General features: G+C 39.1%; 1 protein-coding gene across 1 annotated transcript in view; it reads left to right on the top strand.

Annotated features, from left to right (window-relative positions):
• The window catches only part of BCAS1 (brain enriched myelin associated protein 1), a 43,680-nt gene extending 24,083 nt beyond the window's left edge, over positions 1-19,597 (top strand). Inside the window, 4 exon segments of the mRNA XM_069871827.1 lie at positions 4,472-4,639; positions 10,490-10,561; positions 13,717-13,983; positions 18,727-19,597. Of these exon segments, the coding sequence (XP_069727928.1) occupies positions 4,472-4,639; positions 10,490-10,561; positions 13,717-13,983; positions 18,727-18,801 (582 nt within the window). The 3' untranslated portion in view covers positions 18,802-19,597.
• The last annotated feature ends 318 nt before the right edge of the window (positions 19,598-19,915 follow it).

Genomic DNA, 19,915 nt, shown 5'->3' with positions numbered 1-19,915 from the left:
CATTTATTACTTAGGACTTAATTTCCCATGGAACTGGCTGGATCAGTTACTTGGAATGAGAGGAAAGTTGTGAAGAGGAGGAAGGAGGAGGGGGTTTTTTTATAGTTGTTATTGCCACGGAAACCACTTCCTCCTCTGTTGGAGTAGACTGACTTATTTTAAAACAGAGATGGGAAGCAGGACGTATGCGGAACATCAGGATGAAATAAGAAAAAAAGCCTTCTGGCAGAAGGCTGTGTGCAGTTGCTGTGTAAAACTGAGAATAATAAATCTGGTCTGAAGTCCACTATTTTCACAACAAAGTAACAAGACTCTTTGTATATTTGAGAAGTCAAGCAAGCATGTAAGAAGGGAAAGTTTTCTTGCAGAAAACCAGCAAAATATCACTCCTGAGAAGAAGTAATTGGAGGCGATGTTTGGTTTAAAAAAAAAAACCCAATGAATCTGATAAGGTTTTGGTAAGATTTCATAACTTATTTTGAAAGATTAACCCAAGCTACCATAGCTATAGAGCTTTTACTGCTCTGTACAACATAGGTTCTGCCCACAGTGAACACCAGCTCCCCATGGCTTATAGCTAAGCTAAACTAGGTCTAGGTAACAACCCTGTATCCTTTTAGCCTCAGAACAATTTTAACATCAGGTTATGGGATTTTGGGCATCTCAAGGTTATAAACCTTGTAATGAAATTCTGTCTTTCGTGTCTTTTTTCATAATGCTGTGTTTAATTTAGCCCACACCAGTATTAAAATAAAGCTGCTTGTAACTGTGAATGGAAAGTGTAGAGAACTTTGTACAACTCCAAGCAGGTTTTGGTTGCTACTAAAACCATTAAGGGCTAATTGAACCATTTACCCAAATGCACTGAACTACAATAGTATGTGACTTTTAACTCTGTAAAGGCCGTTTCTGCTCAGATATCTATCTTCTGATGAGCTTTCACTTCAAAGTAAAGCTAATGAAGTGCCTGTCAACACATTGCAGTTAATGCCACTGCTCTGACTACAGATGAACAAATATGTAAAAGAAAAAGAAATAAAATCTTTATTCAGATCCTCAGATGGAAACCACGTCCAATGCATTTGTTTTTCTAAATATTAAGGAATAGAAATAGAAAATTACAGTTAGTTATTTCACATATTTGTGTGGGAAACCTAGTTTTCAAGACTTTATAGATATCTGATCAGGGCAGAGAAACACAATGCTTCATTTATATCTGATCAAAGCATGAGAGTAAATTAAGGAGGAAAGTGATTTAAGGGAGTATTATTTAGACTGCTCTGTTAATAGTTAAAAACAAACAAACAAAAAAAAAAAACAAAAAAAACCCTCAGAATTTTAAGCTGTTGCATAACTGTTGCCATACAAATGCAAAAAAAGAACATGCCCTTTTTACTGAAGGGTATGCACTGATAATAGAAACAGCAAAATGGTTAGGTATTCAGTGAAGCAGAATAACACCTTTTATTGCTAAGCTTACAACCATACTCTGAAAGGAAAGCAAAGACAAATACTTGGGTGGAGTGTGGAGATAAATGTCAAAATTATACAGGCAGGACTTACCAAGTTCCTGTATATTCCAGGATGGGAACAGGGAAGCTGCTCCCATCCTGGAATCACCTGTCAGGCAGGAGGGAAGGAGATTCTGGCAATTTTTTGCTGGATAAATGGATGAAGAAACTTGAAAGATAGCTCCCCTTGGTTGAGGGGGTGAGGAGGACAATAAGCAATACACTTTTGGGGGCCGTTTTGCAACCTGACTGCTGGTACAGCTGCTGCCCTGACACCAGGGAGAGTCCTTAACCTACATACCCAGTGAATAAATCCAATAGAACCTAAGTCAGAACTGTGCTTCTGGGCTGTTTATGGCCCAGTGTGATTTTAACCATAAGTTGACAGTGGTTTACAGTAATTACTTAATAGTGTGAGCTGTTAATGGCTCAAGATCTACTCAGTGGCACCTTCAGGCAGCAGCTGCAGGTCACAGGGGGCTTCAAGGTCAAAGAGCAGAGTGATGGCTAAAGCTGAGCTACCTTCACTGCAGGAACCTCTGTCATCTTTGCAATGGCAACGAAGGGCAGGAAGGTGGATTAAAGTCTCTCTAACCCTCTCTGCTTCCTGCCTGCGAGTCTGAGAGTGGCAGGAACAGATCTCAAGCATGACTGCTCTTTTAAGTGGAAATATCTTGAGCAAAAGGTCATCTCTCATCTACATTGTTAAGATAAAAGAAAAGTTGCTTTATAAAGAAGGTATGACCCAGGAAAAACAGATGAACTGTTCGCTGAGTCTAATTTAATGCAGTGGAGAGTGCCAGGTCACACTGGCATAAGATCAAAGCAGGTATGATGTTTACCTCAATTTTGGGGAAAAATGCAGCAAGCAAAAGGAAAACTCCTGTCAAAGTTATCCAGGTCACAAAATAAGCTGCACTCTCATAAGGTAACAATTTGTATGCTCAGGATCTAGATATGAAAATGATGTAGTAATACTTCACCAAAACAATAGAACAGTTTGTAAGAACCAGAAAGAAGACTTAAAGGACAGACAAACCTTCTACTATAACTGTTTTAATTAAGCTTATTACTAGAAGAAAATTAGGGCTCCTATCATTTAAGAGGTAGAAGAATGCTTCCCAAAGTAGTGAGACAAAAAGCTTAGTGGTTGTATTTTCTTCTTCAAAATATTTTAATTTATAAAACAAAGGAAGCTCTGTAATAAGAACAACAAAGGATGGCACTCATCTCGTTTCTTCAAACAAACGTATTTTGAAATGTTTTCTGAGCTTAGCAGAGTGCCTTTAAAAAATGAATAAGAAAATAACCCAATAGCACTTGTGTCTCTGTGGTGCATAACAGCTTCAGCTGCTGACTCTAGGTTGAATTTATCATGATTTTAATCTAAGGAAACTGGAGGCAGAATTTGGACCTGTGAATCCAGCAACCTCAGTTGATGCAATTCATAGGTACAAGGTGATAACTTACATTTATGAGAACACTTACGCATTAAAGACTCATAAAGCTGATAGAGCTAGGTTATTTGCAAATTATTACTATATACAAACTTCAGTTTCTTCCTGCAGCTAGTCCCAAAACTTGATATAAGTTTTGGTTTTCTCCCAGATGAAGTAAAGAAATTGAGCCTGTTGCTCTAGAGAACAGTTTAGGTTAATGTAAGATCATTAAAATTTATTGACTTTATCAGATTCTTCCTATTATACTTTCAATTCCTGCCAGAAGTGCCTTGGAGATTCTATGAATGCACAAATGTAGAATTTCCTTCTACTTTTCTAAGGGAACTAGGAGGAAAATTTTAAAACTCTGCTCTTAAAAGTATGTCACAAAACCTTCTTAGCAGGAAGGGGTTTTCCCTTCATACTAAAAGACCATCTGCAGACATTCTTTGCATATCTGAAGTATACAATATACCATGGTGATGTCATCAGTCTCCAAGAATCCACTACCTTGGCCCGTCATATTTGAGATGATTTTGTGACGTCTCTAGAGTTTCCTTTTGTCACAGCATATCTGAATGCTCTTATGTGATTGCGAGGAAGCTGTGGAATTTCCAGCCTTGGAGACGCTGAAAGATCAGCTTGATGAGTTCCTCAGCAACCTGATACAGCCACTCAGAGTCAGGATCTGGGGCCTGGGTGAACAAATCTTATGGGGATCCATATTTCAGAGGAAGTTACAAACAGCATCCTTCTACCAAAAGCACTATTATAATAGAATGAGCTTTCCAGTAATTCACAAAAGCTCAGTGGGACCCAGAATCCTTCTATAAAGGCAATGTTCCTGAATACCCAGAGCTTTTCTTGAACTCAAGTGAGGGTCAGTGCTATCAAAGAGGGTGACTGTGAGTCATGGGATTAGGTGAAGTAATAGATGAGCTACTTAACTACCTTTTACCAGAAGAAGTCATATCTTTGCAACTGGAAGGGGAGCTAGTGTTGTGAATGTGACCAGCCCAAGAACACTGTGACTGGGTCATTCTACTTCTGTATTTCACTAAGATGGGTGTTACTCAGTTTTATCAATTAATAATGTTCATGGTATGCTTTAATTAATTTTATTCCTGCCTTTATGTGCACCTTTATGTGCAGAATCCTGGGTATGATCTTTCTCATTTTTACTTATGTATGTAATTTCATTTAATTTTTTGGTTTTTAATCAAAGATAAATTGTTGTGTTTGGGAACTGGTGCTGCAATTCAAGAAAGGGCATATCTTCAGTTTAAACAAGTGCTTAAAATCCCACCAGCTTGTGTACTTTTTTTAATTGAGGTTACTGAAGAAACCTGTAGAGATCCAGTAAAGCTGAGAATGCTTTCATGCTGCATTTTTTCCTGATGTACCAACTTACTGCACTGCTGAAGCACTTTGATTGTAACCTTAGAAGAAAAAAAAAAAACCTAAAACCTGACTAAGTCTGAATGTTTTTTTCTACTTTCTTAAATAAAAAATTAAATCTAGAATGCATCAGAAGAAGCAGAGATGGTAAGCAATGAAAAAGTGGAGGTGTCTTTAGAAGCAATGCCTGCTGACAAGGATGAGAGTAAGAGCCCAGAAGCTGCAGAAGTGAAACCCAGAAGAGAAGAAAGTAAAACCCCCAAAGCAAACTTGAGGAAGCTTTTCAAACTGGTAAGACAGACACTGGGTTTCAAGCTTTTAGAGTGATGTGTCCTTTGCAAGGCAGGGGGTGGCAGTTCTTGAAAATCTGTTGAAAGCTGAACTGGTTGAGTCTAATTTAATGCAGCGGAGAGTGTCGGGTCACACTGGCACAAGATCAAAGCAGGTATGATGTTTGCCTTAATTCTGGGGAAAGATGCAGCAAGCAAAAGGAAAACTCCTGTCAAAGTCACCCAGGTCACAAAATAAGCTGCACTCTGATAAAGCAACAATTTATATGCTCAGGAGCTAGAGATGAAAATGATGTAGTAATACTTCACCAAAACAACAGAAGAGTTTGTAAGAACCAGAAAGAAGAAGGATAGAGATAAACTTTCTACCATAACTGTTTTAATTAAGTTTATTACTAGAAGAAAATTAGGGATCCTATCATTTAAGAGGTGGAAGGATGCTTCCCAAAACAGTGAAACAGAGAGCCTGGTAAAATATTCTTATTTGCAAGGCATGGGGTGGCAATTGTTGACAATCCGTTGAAGGTCAGTGTCTGTAAGGGTGAGGGGATGGAGCAGAGCCCAGAGGGGGAGCCTGGCGGCCTCCCTGGCGCCCTCATCCCCCCGAGCATCTCTCATCCTGCATCTCCCTCTCGTGGCTCCTGCAGGAACAGCCCTGGGGCTCCTGCTCAGCCCCTGCCTCTGCGGGCTCCCTCCTGCTGGAGCCTTTTCCCCTCGCCAAGGTGCCTGTTAGGCATCTGGTGCTCTGTTCCTGCCCTGCAAAGAAGGGCTTGGAGGCCAGCGGGGCGAGGGAGGGGATTCTGCCCCTCTGTTCTTCTCTTGTGAGACCTCACCTGCAGTAGTGTGTCCACTACTCCAGCTGTGGGCTCCAGAGGAGGCCGCAAAGATGCTCTGAAGGCTGGAGCACCTTCTGTGTGAGGACAGGCTGAGAGAGTTGGCGTTGTTCAGCCTGGAGAAGAGAAGGCTCCAAGGAGATCTTTTAGGACCTTCCAGTACCTGAAAGGAGCCTCCAAGAAAGCTGGAGAGGGACTATTCGTAAAGGCTTGTGGTGAATAGGACATGGGGAACAAGTGAAAACTGGAGAGGGGCAGATTTAGGCTAGACTTTAGGAAGAATTTCTTCACCATGAGAGTGATGAGACACTGGCCCAGGTTGCCCAGGGAAGCTGTAGCTGCCTCATCCCTGGAGGGGCTCAAGGCCAGATTGGATGGGCCTTGGGCAGCCTGATCTAGTGGTACATCAGGTTGGAAATAGATGATCTTTAAGGTCCCTCCCAACCCTAACTATTCTATGATTCAACGATTTGAGATGGCCGCTGTGGAAGTTTTATGCCTCCAGCTTCATAAGCTGCTCTGGTTGGGTGATGCGAGACCTGGGCAGGTGCTCCTAGAGAAAACCCCTCACCATCAGCGTTAGGGGGATCAATCTCCCCGTGCTGCACCATTGTTGAGTCTCGCGCTTGCTTCAAGAGGTCATGTTTTAAGTAGTGAAACCTTTCTTGCAGCTTGTGCTAGGTTAGTTAAACCGGCATGTAAAATTATGCTGTTATCTCAAAAATGTTTTACATTAGATGAAGGAGAAAAAAAAAAAAACAAACGACACAAATTAGAACCTAACCATCTAATCCTCCTTTCCAGAAGATGACTGGAGGGAATAAGAAAACCACTGAGGTAATATGCCTGTTAACATCTCAATGTTATAGGTATGAAGTGATCCTGATGAATTTGTGTATAAACAAAAGTATTCCTCAAAAAAGTCTAGAGAAATGGCCAAGAAAGAAAATCATCTAAGTCTAGAACTAACACTTCTTTGAGTAAAATTGTAGCAGGCCTTGAGGATTTACACAGCAACTGATGTATTTTGGCAAGGCTTGCGAATGTGTATGAAAAAGTTCTATTTTTAAACAATGCTGTTTTATTTTCAGGCAGCTACGTGGTGCAGGTGTCAGAGTAGCTTGTACATGAAAATGTGAAAAATGTAGTTTCTTATAACACAATGTAATAAATAGCCCAGGTTGTCTGAACTGTCTGCTCACAGGTACGTGTTGGTACGTACACCTGTGAACAGTGTCGTTGTCAAAGGTTAAAATTTTGTGAGTCACACCCTAAAAGGCACATGCAACAACCCAAGTCCTGATTTGTTTTTTTTTTCTAAAAGACTGGTGTTGTATTTTCAGTTGTTTCTTAGCCTCAGCACAACCATGATGAGTGCATTTACTTTTTTTTTTCTTCAGAGTTAATTCATTACATGTCCTTTCTGGTGTATTTGAGGACCTAAGCTAGGATGTAGGCAACCATCTACCCACCCAGGGAACAGAACTGTATTAACTGCGTAACTGGTTTTGCAGCTTTTTGAAACCTTTAGCCAAAAGTGAAGAGGATGAATGCTATAAATTTCCAAACAGATCCTGGATTACTTTAATGTATTTATTGTTCTTAAAGTATGTTCCAGGCTGCTTCCTCTGAATAACTTTTGGATTGCTGGATCACTGCCTTTCTGCTGCACAAAGTTGGGGCTATGTAGCTGCCCTACAGTTTCGTGCCAACTGGCAAGCAGTATTTCTGATTCCTAAGGCAGCAAAAGGATTTTAAACCACTACTAAACAACTCATTTCTATAAAGATTTTGAAAGTTAAATGGATGAAATCTTTAGGACGTCAACACAGACTTTTTTTTTTTCTTTCTTACAAGGGGAGAAAGCTCCAGTGCTATGGGGCCGAGAGCTGAGTACTGTAGAGGTGTCTAACAGGACCCTATCAGCCCAGAACAGCAACACTGGCAGCCTGGGTACTGGAAAGGACCTTTTCTATGTGGAAATATTACATGTACAATCATATGTGTCTGCTGTGGTTTTCCATTGAGGTCTAGCTACCCTACAGCAACAGTTATAAAGTGGAAGAATTCCCACTTAAGTTAAATTCTATTTCAGTCCATTGTGAGCCTCAGTCAAGCCAGTTATTCTCCATGTGCCTCAGTTTCTACATATTCTGCTCGGAGAGCACGAGCAGAGGCCGATAGCAAACAGACATTTAGATCCATAGCACTAAAGTTGCCCTTATTGACACAAGGATATCTATTGTGAGAACTAGAAGCAATTTACTTTGGGAAAGGCAGCATGTATCTCAAAGACTGCCTGCTGCCTTGCTCAGTTATAGATGTCCCTTCTTATTTGTGATTGTTTGCAATTGCAAAGGTCACAAAAGTCACTGCTGTAGTTAAAATGGGAGATTAACTAATACTATAAAAGCTATTGGGAAATTATAGAAACCTAAAGTATTAATGTAAAGCCCTGTGATTCAATAAGGGGTGAAGAAATATCACTGCTTTTTTATCTAACTAGGCTACACCTACATGAATGTGAAATCCTATGCTGCTGGTTGAAAGTCACTCATGCCTCATTAGTTAAAATCAAATAGCTGTCTTATTACATTTGCAGGGTGGGATATGTCAGAGCCAATGCTGATGTTGTGATAGAAATGGTTACACCTGAGCTAGTCACCCCAGCTCCCCTTTAAAGGCACCCAGTAGAGGTGAGCGGGTTAAAGAGCCCCTTAGGATCTAGGGCATGTCAGATGGTGTAAGCCCTGAAAGTTCTTGCTCTTCTCCATTGAATATGAACAGATACAAAGCTAGGTAAGAAATCCTTTCAAAATGTCTGGTTTTGGAGATTGGAATGGTGTAAAATAGCATTTTTTAATCAGTACTAGGAGAATTGCCAACTGTGTACTGAGGCTGTAGCCTTTGTCCTCAGCAAGAAAGCTGACTGGCAGCACATTTGGACTGAGATAGAGCTCAGTGTGCCCTCTTGAAATAAAATATCCTATTTATGGATTAATGAAGATGCTCCCAAGGAATATATATTTCAGAAATAGCAAAAAAAAAAAAAAAAAAAAAGATTTCAAAATTGTTTGCTGTGTCTGTTGACCTACTTCCCCACATAATTAAACTTCTATGCAATAAATAGCTTTTGGAATCAAGAATGACTATTTTATGTTGTCCAGCCTTATTTTTCCATTATTATTCATGAAAATGTAGCAAGTCTATTTCATGTCCCCCGCCTTCCTTCATTTAAAGATACACTGATCCACCCTTATGCCACAGAAAACCCCTCAGGGAAGCTTTTGGCATCAGCAATCCTAAATTATCAAAGGCAAAGATTGAGAGGTCAGCAGTGTTCTAGAGAGAAATCCTGTGAGTGTTACGTATATGTGTCACTGAGCACAAGGGGGAACTCCATCTAGGCAAAGACCTCAAGGTCTTTACTCTGTTATTAATGTCCTGAGGTTAACAAAAAAAAGTAAGAAATGGATTACTAAAAGTTGGCTAAAGCACGGTGTGGTTTTTTTTTTCTGATGTCTTGTGGATGTTTTTTGTTTTGCTTTTGTTTTGGGTTTTCTTTAAGGAAAAAAGGGGTAACAAAGTAATTGCTGTTGTAGCATGAACTTTTTTTTCTGGAGGTATTTAAAGACTTACTGAAATAGAAATGCAAACTAGATCTTATCACAATACTACTTCATACACTCTGAGTTTCTATGCTGCAAAGATAGGACAGACCACACTGTTTCCTCTCCTCCGTTTTTGCAACCTCTTACACAGATGAAGAGTCATGAGCGTAAAGATGCAGGAGACAGAGCAGCAGCTTGTTCCAGAAGGAGAATTTTTCCCACAATTTGTGACAAGTAATGAATTGTCACAGAGTGGTTTAGTTTTCTATCATGCTGCTGCTACATATTGATTTCTGTGGTTTTATAAGGAAAACAAAGACTGAAATAGGTCCTTGCAATAACATCGTGCTTAGGATCAAGCTGATATTGTTGTGCTTCAAGTAACAAATCTACAAGCTGCAGAAAACCACAAATCGGCCTGATCTATCTTTAGAACAGAAGTCACATCCTTTCATTGTTTTCATTGAATTTATGCAATGAAAAATGACATTTAAATTTGGGCCCTTTGAAATTCTGGAGTTTATTTTATGCTTTACAGCTGAGCTCTGTGGCTTGTATGGTACTCAGGAGAATACCACACTGAACCCTCTAACATGCTTTTTAATTAAAAATGTATGTACTATTCCTTCTGTTTTGTTTACATTACTAATTGTAACTAAACCTTAATCTAATTGTTCTAAATCTTGTAATATTTACTTATTGAGCTAGTTTTGTCAAATAGGTTTTTCTTATATTTAAACCTAGATAGAACATGACATCCTACCTTAAAAACATAGTCAAGGTTTGCTCGGAATGACCTGCCAGTGCTGCAGCCTCAGGGTTTGCTCTGATTGTCAGGACTGGGACACCAAGAAGGGCCGTTATTTTGATGTGTATCAAGAGAGAGAAGGCATAAACTGGAAAGCAAAAATTGGGAAAAATAAGATGCTGATGATAAAATCTAAAAATATACTAATAAAGCTGAGTGGGTTTTAATTATTCATGGCATATGCACTTAGTGTGATGGTTACCTAGAAAGAAAGTCCCACTAGATCTTATAAAACAGATTTGTCTCTGAAAAGAAAGCAAAAGCTTATCCTAGAAAACTATGCAGCATGGCTGATAGCCTGTCTTGTTTACTGGCTGAGAGGATCTCTGGTCCACTGAGACCTCTCTCATTCTTGGGCCTTAATAGGAAAATTGACTTGCAAGAGGCAATCATTTCCCATAGAAAATAGCTAGCAGAAATCTTTCTTGGAGATGTGGGAGTTTCAAAAATATCAGTAGAGTTTCTAAAATGTCTGTTTGCTTTAATATTGTACAGGGTATCCTTAAATCAAACCTTGCATTTTTTTATTCCTGTGTATATTGAATTAATGCCTCAAACAGGAAACCAGTTGGAAGTCCTATAATCCTTTGTTATTTTAGTCAGTCAAGGGTTGGGACAATGGAGGGACAAGCATTTCAGAAGAGGTAAATGGCACAAGCCCCAGTCACCAAGTAAGTGCCTGGATTTTTTCATCTTTTGGTGATGGGTTGTTCTCACTACTTCCCTAAACCTGTAGTTTTTGAAATGTAGAAATCATTGAAAAAGAAATGCTATATATTCAGAGATTTATATTTACATATTTCTTATCTATTTATTTTACCTGCTAATACTATTAAATAAGACTTTAAAGGGTTACTGTCACATTAAAAAAAAAGATGCTTTTCCCCTGTGTTTTCCTTTTGTTAAAATAATTAACGATTTAATGTTCAATTTTATTCCTGTCTTTCTTGCTGTTTTTCCTTCTGCATATACCTTGGCTTAGGCAGTGAAACTAAATACACAGATCTGGAATAATTTGTACTTTGATTTACTTGTCTGCTAAGGAAAGGATCGTTTAGATGGAAATGAAAGTGAGAATGAAAACTGTTTACTGCAATTTAACAAAAACCACGGAAACATTTTTTTCTTATTCTCTTTTCTTTCATTCGGTGTTCATAAAAACAAACTCAAAACTTTGGATGTGACCTTTGCATTAGATTCTTTATGACTTTAAAAATGCTTCAGAAAAATCACGTTTTCCTTAGAAATAGAAATGGTATTACCTTTTCCTAGAGTCAAACCCTCATCTCTTGCAAGTCAAGATATCTAGAATGGTTACATTCAGTAATGAGATATAAAATATAGGTTCTGTGCATAGACACAGTCTGAATTTCAATACTGAAGTTGTATTGAAAACTAACTAATTACTAGTAATAATTCATAAAGCTTAATCTTTCTGAATTTTTTCTCTAAAAGCATCCCAAATATAGAAAATCTTGTCTTGTGATGTTAATTCCTTATTTCATACAACAGCTTTGTGAAATGGTCTGGGTAGGTGACTAACAGTTACAGTCCTGGATTTAGTTTTTATTATTTTAATTAGCAGCCAGTTTCCTTACGTTGTTTTAAATCAACTTATTAGCCTTCCTTCTTCTACCCCTTGCAAGAGTGTAAATTATCACAGTTTTATTGCACAGAAGAGCTGAAGGAAGACTGTATCTCCTGTAGACTTTTTCCTTTTTTAGAATTTCTGTGAAACAATCTCTTTAAATTATGCTGTTCTGTCTCTGGAATGCTGTGATTCTTCTTTGCTTTTAATTCTGCATGCTACAGAAGTGCAATACAACACTGATCCAAAATCTACAGAAATTTAGAAGTTTAGTGTTCTGTCTTTTATGCTTAAAAAGCAGCCTTGGATTAAGGTTTCCTGTAGCAAGATGGGGGAACATACTATCCTGTTAATCTATCTATCTTTTTTTTTTTTCTTCTCCAGTGGCACGGTTAATGTTGAGAGTGAAAGCAATCTGTCAGGTGCAGTTCACCCTTTAGAATAAGAAACATTAACATGTTTCATTATTCATAGGCTTCACTTTGTATTTCCTGAGCTGCTCCCATCAATATAAAATATGCCAATTTCCTGCCTTTCAAGGTTAATATGAAACACCTCAAAGAGATTATCTGATTGGGAATTTTTTTTTCTTAGTTTGCCTGGAAAATTTATTATTACTATTTTTTTTTCAAGTGTTTTGTTTGATTAACTTCAAAGGCCCAAACCTGCTCACAGAAACAGTCCTGTTGCATCCAGTTTGGATTTGGCTGCAATACTGTAACTATCAGGCACCTACACACTCAAACTAGTGTGGTGAGGAGGACTCAGCTTTAATTTTACACCCGCAGAATAAACCCACAGATTTCACAGAGAGTTGATGGGGTTTAGAAGTTGTTCTGACAGCCATGAACTCAGGCGTAACCAGTCTCACAGCTGTTTTTCAGGTGCTGTGGTTTTTTTTGAATTGAATGCACATATTTGCAGTTGTACCAGAGACGTTTCAAAGCAAAGGCAAATAAGAGTAAGAAGGATCTTGTCACACTAGCTGATGGGGCCGGCAACTGAGAGCTTCCCATCTGATAGTTAAAATGAGTCAGAAAGAAAGAGGCAGAATTAAATTTAGGCTTATGAAGCTCTGTTTGTTCTTGTGGCTGGGAGAACTCCTGCATCACTTGGGCTCTCAAAAGGGCATCCGTGCAGGTTTGCATCCTCAAGCGAGGTGAGCAAGACACAGGCAGTGTCTGTGCAGCCCCAGGTGACAGGTCTGCTGTACTCTGAGCTTATGGAATTTGCTTTAATAAACTATTGATGCTCAGATGGTACCTGATGTATTTAATGAAAGCTAAGCTTGTCATGTAAACGTATAGGCCTTTAGAAGAATACCAAGTATTCCAGGATTGATGATAAAATCTCCAAAGCTGGAAAAATTACACAGCATTGAGCTCTGGGCTGTATAAGATTTCCAGCTTTTCAACATTGCAAATTTTTGTGCAATTTTAATTACTGTTACTAAATATGGTGATATGATCTTTTGTGTAAGAAAAAAGAAAAACCCATTTGCAAACAGATCTTCTAGCAAAAACCTAGTTATTTGCTATTCTGCAAACAGCAACAATTTCATTGTCTTATCTTTTGTTTGCCAGATCTGATTTTTCTCCTGTGAACCTCAAACAAATCCCATACTTCTCTGACTTTCAGAATATTTTCCTTCTCTATAAATAGGTATTCTGTCCTTGTGTTTGCATGTTGACTATTTGCTATCTCTTTTTTTGCGCTTGTATGCAAAATTTTCTGTGATGCTGTGGTCTTCCATAGCCAAAACCTACATTCTTAATTTTTTGTTGGAGTTGGTTTTATCTTGTGCTTTAAGGTGTCTTTTACTTATTTTCTCTCCCAAATCTTTCCCTTGCACTTTTTGGGTACTTCCACCTCCTGGCATGTAAAAGGTGGAGGGAATATCAGTTGGCAGTGCATGTGTGTGACTCTGCATCTTTCCACACGTGTTCTTTGCTTCCATAAGCAGCTTCAGCATAGACATGTATGTAAATAAGGCAAGTCTATGCAGTGATGGTTTGATCTTGTGGTCTCTGCTCTTGTAAGGAATTCTTTCAGATCCCTGGGAGCTCTTCCTTAAGTCAAGGCTGCAGGAGTCCCTCCCAAATGCTGTAAATGAAAACCTATTGGACAGCAAAATTTCTCCTGGCCAGGTGGCCTTTCATTTTTAAATGTATTTATGGATCACCTTCCAAAATGTTTACATTTCACACTAAAAATAACCCTTGTTTGAAACTGCTTTAGACGTTAAACTCCACAGAGAGGCCAGTTGCCCCAGCTGAAAGTGAACCTGTGGGCCAAAAGAGCAAAGAGAGCTCAAAGGACAAGAAGTCTGCAGTGGAGCTGAGCAAGCAGAAAGGCAGCAAACAGGAAACCAGGGAGCAGCCAGACTCCAGGGAGCAGCAAGCGGCCGAGACCGACTCCATCCAGAACGGAGGAGACGCTTCAAAGGAACCCTCCACCAAGAAGACAGAGAAGAGGCAGTCACTTGGAGGGTTTTTTAAGGGCCTTGTACGTTAACTTGATCTTATGTTTTTAGCCATTTTTCAGCTGATTTAAGCACCTAGCCTGCGAGCCTTTAATCGTGTGAGATTTGTGCAACTTCACAAGCGTCTTGCAGGACTTAGGCCCAACAACAACAGGTTTTTGGGCGAAGGCGAGAAAACTTGGGCCTCAGGGTACTGATTCACAGGCAGGTACAGTTTACTGTGGGAGAGCTCTAATTGTTCCCACACCCTTGTTTTAGAGGTTCATGCCTTGGCCACAGGTATGACTCAACTGTTCCTGCAGTAGGTACTGAATCACCTACAAATTATGGTGTGTTTATTCAGGAAAAGTGGAGGTGGTGCCAGTTTGCCAGCGTAACCTGCCTGCCGTAACGGTGGTTCAGCTGCTGCTTCAGAGCAGCTGGGACATCCCTGCAAGGAAAAATATCGAGGTAGACCACTGGGTGGGTGGGAACCAGTGTAGTGGTCACAAGATAAGTCTGAGCAATCAATGATGGACTAGTTAAAACATGCAAAAAGCTACATGTGGTGGCTTTTTTTTCTTCTTGTTTTATGTTAAATCTTACCCTAAACTTGTCATGTCCTCTTCACTGAAATGTGGAAATGAAAGAATTCAGTATTCTAAAATTCTGGGTTTCTGTAAGGCTTGGTGTTACTGATGCAGCCAGGGGTTCCTCAGAGTTGAACGGAAACCTTTTTTTTTCCCTTGTCCATATTCAGGAGCCAATGTAGAAACAAAAGCACAGGTGAGAGGTGGGACTGCCTCTCAAGCCTCTGCAAGACGGCAGATTTCCATTGCTTTTTATAAATCAATTGGAAGGGTGCAGTTTGCTCCTATTCCCTCACACTGTCACAACAGCAATGAATCCACAGAGCTAAGGGGTCACTTCTATCACCTATTGGAAACCTGGTGTGTAAACTGAGCTTCCTCACAAATTTCAAGCAATGAAACAGATACGACTGTTACCTGAAATGATTCCAAAATCTGGCCCCCTGAGAGAGACACAGCTTTTCTTTCTTCTTTCCTCTCTACCCTGCTACTAAGGCTGTCAGGAAAGAAAAAAAGAAAACTAGGCAAGTTTCCAGGCCTGAAGAAAAGAGTCAAGTGATATAGATTATAATGGTAATGCAGATTTGAATGTTAGCCCTGTTAGGACTCAGGTTATAAAGTTAGGCTGCCATGCAGACCAGTATGATTCATTCAGAGGCAGATGTTTTTCCACATCATAAGAAGTGCTTAATTTGCATGCATTTCACAGAATTACTATGTATTCTACAGAGGGCAATTTGCATTACCAAAATAATTAAACATTAGAAGGGGAATTAAAAACTAAAGAAAAATGCCTTACTGCAATATTGATTAGCAACAGTTTAATCGCTTCTGCTTTCTGTTTCACCCCACTGATCTGGGGGTAAAATCCTTGCCAACCACAACATCAGTGGGATTTTTGTGTAGTTTCAGTGGAGAGTCGTGGAGCTCACCTGGATCAACTACTAACTTTCACTGGCTTCCACTCATCTTGGCTCCCAGTGGAGCCAAGACAAGAAATTTTTTTCTTAGCACAATATGGAAAAGCCAGGATTGTTTTATGTGTATCTGTAAGTTATACTAGCTAACTGAAGTTATCAAATACACGTGTGCTCAGGTGCATGTGCAGTCGTCTTTTCTTATCCACATCTGCCTCCAAATTTCTGTATGAAGTTTCCACTGTGCATGATACTGATGTGTGTGTTTAACATCTGATCCACGCTCACAAGCACAGTTGTGTAGGTGTCATATTCTTCTACGGGTATTGGCAACCTCTCTGCAGCAGGGAAATCGGGAGTTCTGTTACTTAAACCACTGAGATGATGCTAACAGATCTCTCAGGTCAACTGGAGGGAAAGAAAATGACCACATTGTTCTTGCATAGTTTACCTGGAAGTAGGGCAAATGTTAACCACTTCTTTCTGGAAATAATTTAGATTTATTGAAATTAAGCACTGCCAGCCCTCCTTTGTCAAAATTCTCACTGTAGTCACTGTGTGAAAGGGTTTGTCTGTTGACAATTGCACTTTATTTTTATGGTTTCATTCATCCAAGCTGTAACCAAAAATCTTTTATAGAGTTTAACAGTAGATACAAATTGATAATTATTCCAGAAAGGGATATATGAGGAACTGCAAGCTAGCAAGGAAACACACTTTCAAGTGCAAGTTCATGAAGCACAGAGAGAGACAGGAAAGGTGTGTCTCAAAGGGCAAGGAAAAACTTTTTGATCAAGAGATGAGATTGGGAAGAGGTAAAAAGAGCATTTTGGGGGGGAAAAAAAAAGTAGAATAAAGGTAGAGGAAGTAGAGATGTTCTGTGAGATATTGTTGCTTCCTTGAATAGTATGCCAGACAATTTGGCTGTATAGCCCCTAATCTTCTGTTGCAATTACAGAAGCCAATAGTATTCCTACAGCTACCCTACAGCACAGAGTAAGAGGATGTCATAGTGCAGGAATGCAGCTGATGAGAACGCTTCAGTTCGAGCATCTGCTCCCAGTTGGGCTCACAAGTACTGAAACTTTTGACAGAAATGGAGCTACTTTTGCAAGCAGTGTTACAGCCCAGCTGCATGGTTTTAGCACAGACGATAAGGTCCAGTGGCTGTTCCTATAGTAGGAGAGATTAATTTATAAGCTATATAAAATGCAAAGGTATTTAGTGTGTCTTGGAAAGATTAGATTAGAAAGGGGAAAAAAAAATGATGAATGACATTGTTTTCTGAGCTGGAATAACTCATACTGAAGTTGTCACAAGCTGGGAGTGCTTAGTATGTGGAAACTATTCTGAACGTGTTCTGATCAGAGTATCTGGTACACTGACACAGACTTTTACTGAGCCCAAGCTGGGAAAAAATATACTCCAATACCTTCACACTCCTTTATGTGCACTTTTAAGTCCTCTACCCAACATAATGTGTTCCAGCTTAGCTGTCACAAATTCAGGCAGCTTCCACTGCACTGCAAAGGGTTATGCAAAGTAACTGAGAGCAAGACATGAGCCAGTGGTACCTGTGCTTCTGAACCTGAGGGCAGAGCTGAAATTTGGGCAGGAACAAAGTTCTTTATTTCACAGCAGGCTTGGAAATTCCAGCTGAACAAGAATCATCAGCCAGTCTTCCTCAAAGCTTCCTGCTTTAATCAGCAACCAACTTGAAATGGGTACAGTGGGGAGACTGTAGTATAAGCACAGAACATGAGACACTTACAAATGTGCTAAATGAGTCAAAATGGGGATTATCTCAAATGAGCTCTGCTCTTCTACTCTTTCCTCTGCCCATTTATAGGAAGAATGGCAGAGAGTATCATCTTGTTTCCTAGATCAGTCTAGAAATGGCTTAATGCCTTCATGTATCAGACAGGAACAGCTATGGTTGACAGACTCCATTATATTGTAATGTGGGAAATCTTTTAACTGATATACAGGTTTTTAGGGTTGCTGGATGAATTTGGAGTGACTAGCTCATTTAATACTTTTTGATGCATATTAGAACCTATTAAATTTTTTTGTCTTCCATTTTCTGCTACATCTAAGTGGCCAACAAATTTTATTCTCTTCGAGAGTATCTTCCAAACTCTGCACCCATGCAAGCAGAAGCAAACAGATTGCAGCCAGTGGAGCTGCACAGGATTACAGTTAGTTTAAAACAGGGAATTCTTTTAGTCCATTGTGATTTTTGGCTGCTCGTTTTTATACTTTGATTTTCAAAGGTGAAAAGTTCAAAGAGTATCAGTGAGGTGGAGCATAATCAGTATGAAAACTCAACCTTTTTTACTTCCCTGAGAGGGATGAGGAAGTTGAGATGTTTCAGTCTCCTGGTCTGACACAGAAGGTTTCCAGTGTGAAAGGACAATTCACATACGGTTCTGCGCATTTCCTATTGTAGGGACAGCACGTAGCAGTCACCTTCAGCCTTGTGATGCTGTTCTTCCATTTAACATGTAATGATTTAGGCATCTGGCTACAAACAGGACTGGCATCCTATGCAATGTTAACAGTGACCTCTGAAACAGTGTTTGTGGATCCATTTTGCTGTCATGTTCTCAAGTCTCAATGGCCTCAAGGCCAGTAAAGTTAGAACTAGGCATCCGAAACTAAAGCCAAGTTTTTATCAATTACTGGTCAAAAACTTAGCTGGTATAGCTAGATCGATGCATTCCTTTCATCTCATCTGGATTAGCCACTTGAACTGGTTCCAAACCCAGAATTATATTTGTAGTGTAAAAAAGCTTTATCATTCTAACATTGTCAAATACCTGTCATGCATAAAAGTATTTAATGTTCCTTTAACTCAGAGCAGACCAAGGCTGGCTATAATACGCTATTAATCATGCTTGAAGGACTCCTAGTGTGGTTTCAGTGAACCGTTTAGGACAGGGAAATTTTAGAGAAAGTTATGCCAAAACGACAATACTACAAGCACACAGCAACATGTCTCTGCTGTGTTAGTCCAGTTTCTAAAAACAATCGCTTTCCATGCTGAATGGAAAGAAAGGTATTAAAATAATGAATTCACAGGCAGTAGCTTTCTGGGATTGCCATAATACAGTTGGTACTTGTATACTTACGTGTGTTTTAAATAAAGGGCCAATTAAGAAAAGCAGAGAGGTGAAATTAGTGGAAAATACCTGCTAGCAAAACCTTAACACATAATCCCAGAATTGACTGCTCCAAAGTACTTGAAAATTTTTATATATTTCTATATCTTATCCCACAGGGCTCCAAAAGGATGTCTGACGCAGAAGTGCAAACAGATCCAGTGTCGATCCTACCTGCTGGGAAAACCAAGTAATGAATACACTCGGCTGCTGAAGGATCAGCAGCTCTCTGTAAGCTCCCTTGCAGTAGATATGAGTCATTATTTTCCTTTACATGGCTGCCATCAAATGCCTGAGGCTAAAGCAAACGTTGGTGTATCATTTAAGGTATATCATTTACAGGGTTTGTTCATTAGATGTTAGAAAGCAATTCTAAAGATCATCAAGAAATGTGTAGTATATTAAAGAAAGGTCATGTGGATTATTTTAAGTCTATAAAGGGTCGAGTATGTAAGGTAAGAAAGTAGCAGTGAACTAAATAAATGGCAGAAAAAAAATTGCATGTGACAAAGGAATGCAGTTTGTGCAGCAAGGCATAAGCAACAAATCCTCAGCTTCAGAGAGCTTTAAAGCAGCCAGTAAAAAAAAAAAATCTCCTTTGATAAATGTTATACTTAAATGTAAAAACAACCAAGACACCTTTTGTCTATTTCAGTAGAGTTGAAATTAGCAAAAACTCTGCAATATTATAGAATCAGTGGTTATAAAGTTACGCTTCATATCGGTTATTAATGTAAATTAAAATGCTAAAATGCAAAGGCTTTATATGATTGAGACAAATTCTCTCTTGTCTTGGTGAGGTGGAATAACAAATTAAAAACTATTTAAGGTTCTAATAGCAACACAAGGGGGCACCCGCGTCCCCACCGTAGTCCTAACTCGAAGGCTGTACCTACAATCCTGTTATTAATGTTTTTCAGATGATAGGAAGCTTAGTTGTTTCATCAGATATTTGTTTATATCCATACTTGTAATTAATGCTAATAAAAACCAAAATCCAGGACCTCCCTGCTTCACAAGACTCCTGTAATAACTGTAGTTAATAAATTTTACAGAAAATTAAGATTTCTGTGGTTTATTCAACCCTGGGCTAGCCTGGACAGGGAAACGAGTGACATTTTAATCAACACTAGCGTCTGAATGATACAGTACTGTAAGTTTTGACCTCCTTATTACTAAATAAACAAATACTTATCCTTTTGGAAAAAAAATGCTGTTTTAATCTTAAAACAAATTTGCCTTTTACATTCCTGTTTTCTGATTATTAATGTAACATTAAGGCATAAATCAACACATAAACCCCCTGCC

The sequence above is a fragment of the Phaenicophaeus curvirostris genome, chromosome 18, assembly GCF_032191515.1.
Source record: "Phaenicophaeus curvirostris isolate KB17595 chromosome 18, BPBGC_Pcur_1.0, whole genome shotgun sequence".
NCBI classification, from domain to species: domain Eukaryota; kingdom Metazoa; phylum Chordata; class Aves; order Cuculiformes; family Cuculidae; genus Phaenicophaeus; species Phaenicophaeus curvirostris.
The sequence above is the reverse complement of the archived record's forward strand: the minus strand, read 5'-3'. Positions and strand labels throughout refer to the sequence as shown.